At 34.6% G+C, this 4,351-nt stretch overlaps 1 protein-coding gene across 1 annotated transcript in view; it reads right to left on the reverse strand.

The window, feature by feature from the left end:
- Positions 1-2,285, reverse strand: part of LOC136039984 (ubiquitin carboxyl-terminal hydrolase 36-like) — a 22,046-nt gene extending 19,761 nt beyond the window's left edge. The window contains exon 1 of the mRNA XM_065724048.1: positions 2,240-2,285. Coding sequence (XP_065580120.1) covers positions 2,240-2,285 — 46 coding nt within the window. The remainder of the gene's footprint in view (positions 1-2,239) is intronic.
- Between the last annotated feature and the right edge of the window lie 2,066 nt (positions 2,286-4,351).

Consider the following 4,351-nt stretch of genomic DNA (forward strand, 5'->3'; position numbering starts at 1 on the left):
ATTTTTATTAGATTTAAAGCTTAAGTCATAATCAAGAAGGATAAAATCAAGAATACGGCAAGAATTCAGGAATATTCGGGGAAGATGTGACATCATGCTGGAAATTTCTATGGCATCATAGAAATAACAGTTGGCATATCCTGTTATTTTGGAAAAAGCCTGCTTATAACTTAGTTTAACTTATTAATTTTTATAACTTCTCCATTCCTCAGTTTCATACAGACAATTTTCTATTAACACAAAACTAACAGAAGAAAGCTGTGTATTTTTCAGATTGACCTGATGCCCTGCGTTGTTCCAGAGACTCAGCCTTCGACCTTCACAAATTGACTTTCTTTTTTATGTACAGCTCAGCCTTCTGATCTACGAAACTTTTAGCTTACCTTCCTTGTGATATGTGTTTCTTTCTTGTTATTGGTCTTCCAGGTAGTTCTTAATCAAAGCAATAATACCTAAATATGACTATAATAATAATGGTAATGTATAATACTGGGCCAATGAGCTTAGAGGAGATACGTGTACCTATAAACAAATCAATTTGGTGACTAATATTAAAAGTAAAGGCAATTAGGGGAAAATTATAAAGATATTGCCGTTGCGGAGTGTGGGGTACAGATACTCTTACAGACAACATCCACCGTGGCCCTTAGCTTTCGTTAAATATTATACCTTTTTGCATACAGTGTTTTAAAGAACTTGTTCCAAAATTAAGACTTCCATATAAGATTCGTCTTACAGCCTTCCACAATGTGTTTTTAATTTTTGGATGGACATGGGGCGGGGGGGGGGGAGCACAGTAATAATTGCTACTTTGTCTGATGTCTTTTCCATTTTGGCAAGTTCCTTAAAGTTGAAGATGCCCACATTTTTCACATCCACACTAGAAGTATTGGCAAAATTTGGAGAAAAAGTTTAATTTTTAAGAAAATCAAACAGTCTGTTTTAATAGAGAGATTTCTGCGAACTGTAGCCGTAGTTCCAATAACAGGAGTTTTGATAAAAACTTTTGTAAATGAAAACATATCTTTTTTTTCCAGCTTTCATGTCAGAGGCCAGAATCTTATTTTAGTTCTAAACTCTTAAAGTTGTGCTCTTATCTTTCAATTTTGAAACGGTATATTATAGGGGCTGTCAATTATTTGTAATGTCTTTTTTTATTTGATTTTTTATTTGGTTTTTCTAAGAACATGCTATGTTTATTTGCTCATAAAGTATACCGAGTTTTTCATAAGTTATCCACTTTTCCGAATAATACAACTTTATAATTCCGTAATGTTATTTTATCTTTAACGATACTTGTTTTGATACCTTTCAATTTTTTCTTTGCTTTGGTTTCATCGTCACCCTCTTTTCACCCCTATACAGTTCATCCCAGAAACTTTACCCCCCATAGAAAATTGTTCATTTGGAAAATAGCCCCCCTGCTGAAGTACCTACCCCGCTCCCAAAACCTCTGTATTTATCCCAATAGAAAATTCTACATGTAAACCATGGGCAAACTGAATAACTTACAGCCATTTTTTCATAAGCTGTGGGGAATCTTGTGTCCCAAAGGCCGTTTAGCTATGCTGGAAAGGCCGACTCGCTCAAAATTTTGGTCAGCTGACTTTTGGTAAAAATGGGCGTGGGAGAGGGGTCAGTTACCATCCTTACATCTGGTTACAACCTTGAATATAAGGAATCTTAACGTAGTATATTCTGTTTTAATTGCTTGTTTGTTTAAATAGGGGTATTTTTAGGTAATTTATTAAACTGTTTTGTTTTGTTCTTAAAAAAAGATGTTATGAATCGATAAAACAATGTTTAATTCCTGAATGAAGTTTTCTTGGCTTGAAATTCCAATTGAGATATCTTCATGGCCTCATATTTAAAAGCAGATTTATTTTACTAAACGAGAAATAGTGGCACATAATTATGGTGTGTATATATTTTTTATATATGTACACAATTTTCCCTGGTCCGATAATTTTCCCTGAAAATTGGCATAAAACAATTTTCAAGAATACAAAAAAATTAATCTAGATAGGTCAAAACTCTGGTGAAATTCGTCCCCCTTTTCCAAAACGCATTGTGCCTTGGTTGTAGCGACCGCTGCAACCTAGTAAAAATCGGTTCATGACCTATAGCAGCCATAAGTTTAAAAATATCTTTGAAAATTTTCCATAAATTGTTCTGGTAGAAATTAGCTGACTGAAATCAACCGCTAACCTGAAGTTTGATTATAATGAATTATACTAACTTTCAACCTGATGGTTTTTAATAGGTATAACATGAGGAGTGTTCATATCATTACTATTCTTGTTTTCTTGTGTTTATTTTCTGTTGCGAAAAAGTCGATCTAGGCGGGTCAAGAATTTGGGAAATTCGTTCAGAGCCTTAATTTGGAAAAATATTTTCTAATGAATGACGTCACCTTCATGTGCTTTTCTCATCAATCTTTTTCACTTTTTATTATTTACAAATCTACTTATCACATTGAAAAGCGTATTAGTCCTCCTATGTAAAGATGAGGAGTTTGACTCAAACAAAAGTTGAATTTTCATAGGATTATTTTTCCAATAGTCAAAGTTTCCCAAGATCTTCCGAGTTAATGACGTAAAAAATTAATGGAATGGTTATAATAAATTTTGCTCAAATGAGAGTTAGCACTGAATAAGCACATTACAATTTAATTTAATTTTCGAGACTATAGAATAGTTCATCGGCAGAAATGTGCAAAAAGGTTTATGGAATAAACTAAAGAAAAATTAGAGTTCTTAAAAAGTGTCTCTCTTTTCACCGGGTGAAGTTCGGTCTTCATGTTAATCTGTGAAAACAAGAATAGAATATTTCACCCTAATAATTTAACATTAAAACATTTTTCTTCCGAAATTTTTTTGTCCTGATATACTTCCCTTGGCTCCCTCCTAATAGAAACTTAGGCTTACTTGATCGCCCAATAAAAATTGAAAGTTATCGGGTATAAAACTTTAAACCCTTTCAATATGTCCTTAGAGTTTCGGCTGGATCTCTTAAGCTGTTCAGTATATTTCTTCTCCGGAGCTAGCTGGGCACTAGAACGTCATAGAGAGCTGTTTAGTGGCTCATTTTAAAGAAAATTGATACATATAGTCACTTTTATAATTAACAAAAAAATATATTTGAAATGAAATTGATGTTTTATGAAAAAAAATTAGATTTTCAAATACAAGATGATGGTATACTTTAAAAAATGTGTGGGGTGATAACGTAGTTCGTTCTTTACTACTTCCTGCTAACTTACAGTCCCTTGGCTTGAACGAGAAAAATCCATTGGCTTGAAAAACAAGGAAAGGTACTGCAGCCTAGCAAAATCTGCGTGTGAAATATCATATTTCTGCTTTTTTCCACAGCTAGCGGGGTACTGGAACGTCATGGAAAGCTGTGTAAGGGCTAATTTTAAAAGAAATTGCTACATCTAGTGCCTTAGGTAATAAACAAAAAACAAAACTTAAAATAAAATCCATTTTTTGGGAAAAGCTGCATTTTCGTTACCTGCTAGCTTGTCTGCTAAAACAAAGCTTTCCAATAGCAGAAACATGCCTCCAAGAAATTAAAGCTTGGCTGAACGACTTCAGAAAGCCTATCTGACATTGATTACAAAACTCCACTTTAGCTTTCACACTGTAGGCTCTGGGTTGAGGATAAGCAAAATCCGCCCTGTATGCCTCCAATCAAGAATTATACACAACTTTTAAATATAATGTCATTTTTATCAATACTACCAGTGGCGTAAACTTAGTGCAAAAACTACGGATACTAGCCCCTTATCAAACGTCGAAATAAACTGAAATTTAAGGCCTAAAAAAAGGGACTTTAATCCCTACCAATGGCGCTGATCTCCACTCTTGGCCCTTCAGCCAGGAAAGGCAATGGGGGGTTGGGGAACAACCATCCTGTGTTTTCGCACACCCTTCCTGTTTACCTTGCCCAGATTTCTCCAGGTACCCATTTAGAGCTGGGTTGACTCTGGCTGAGCTTACAGAATCACGCCACTGACCCCCGTCCCAACTAAATGTTTGAATACACTAGGATTCGAACCCTCACCCTCTCGGACAGAGGATCCTAAATCCAGCGCACCAGTCTACTCGGCTAGGAGCAAAGTATTGCTCCATGAAAAAAAAAAGAAAAAAAAAAAGAAATCTACTAAATCAAAACTGTAAACCGAAATACTCGATCTTTCCTGAAAAATTTACCATTCAGCATTAACAAGTTCATTTGTTCCGATAATATTTTCTACATGATAATTCCTGAAGTTGAAGTTTCAACTACCTAAGCTAATTCGAAAACGAAAATAACTTCTTTAAGCCAACTATGATCGTAGAACAAAGAC

Source organism: Artemia franciscana, chromosome 20 (assembly GCF_032884065.1).
Source record: "Artemia franciscana chromosome 20, ASM3288406v1, whole genome shotgun sequence".
Lineage (NCBI taxonomy): Eukaryota > Metazoa > Arthropoda > Branchiopoda > Anostraca > Artemiidae > Artemia > Artemia franciscana.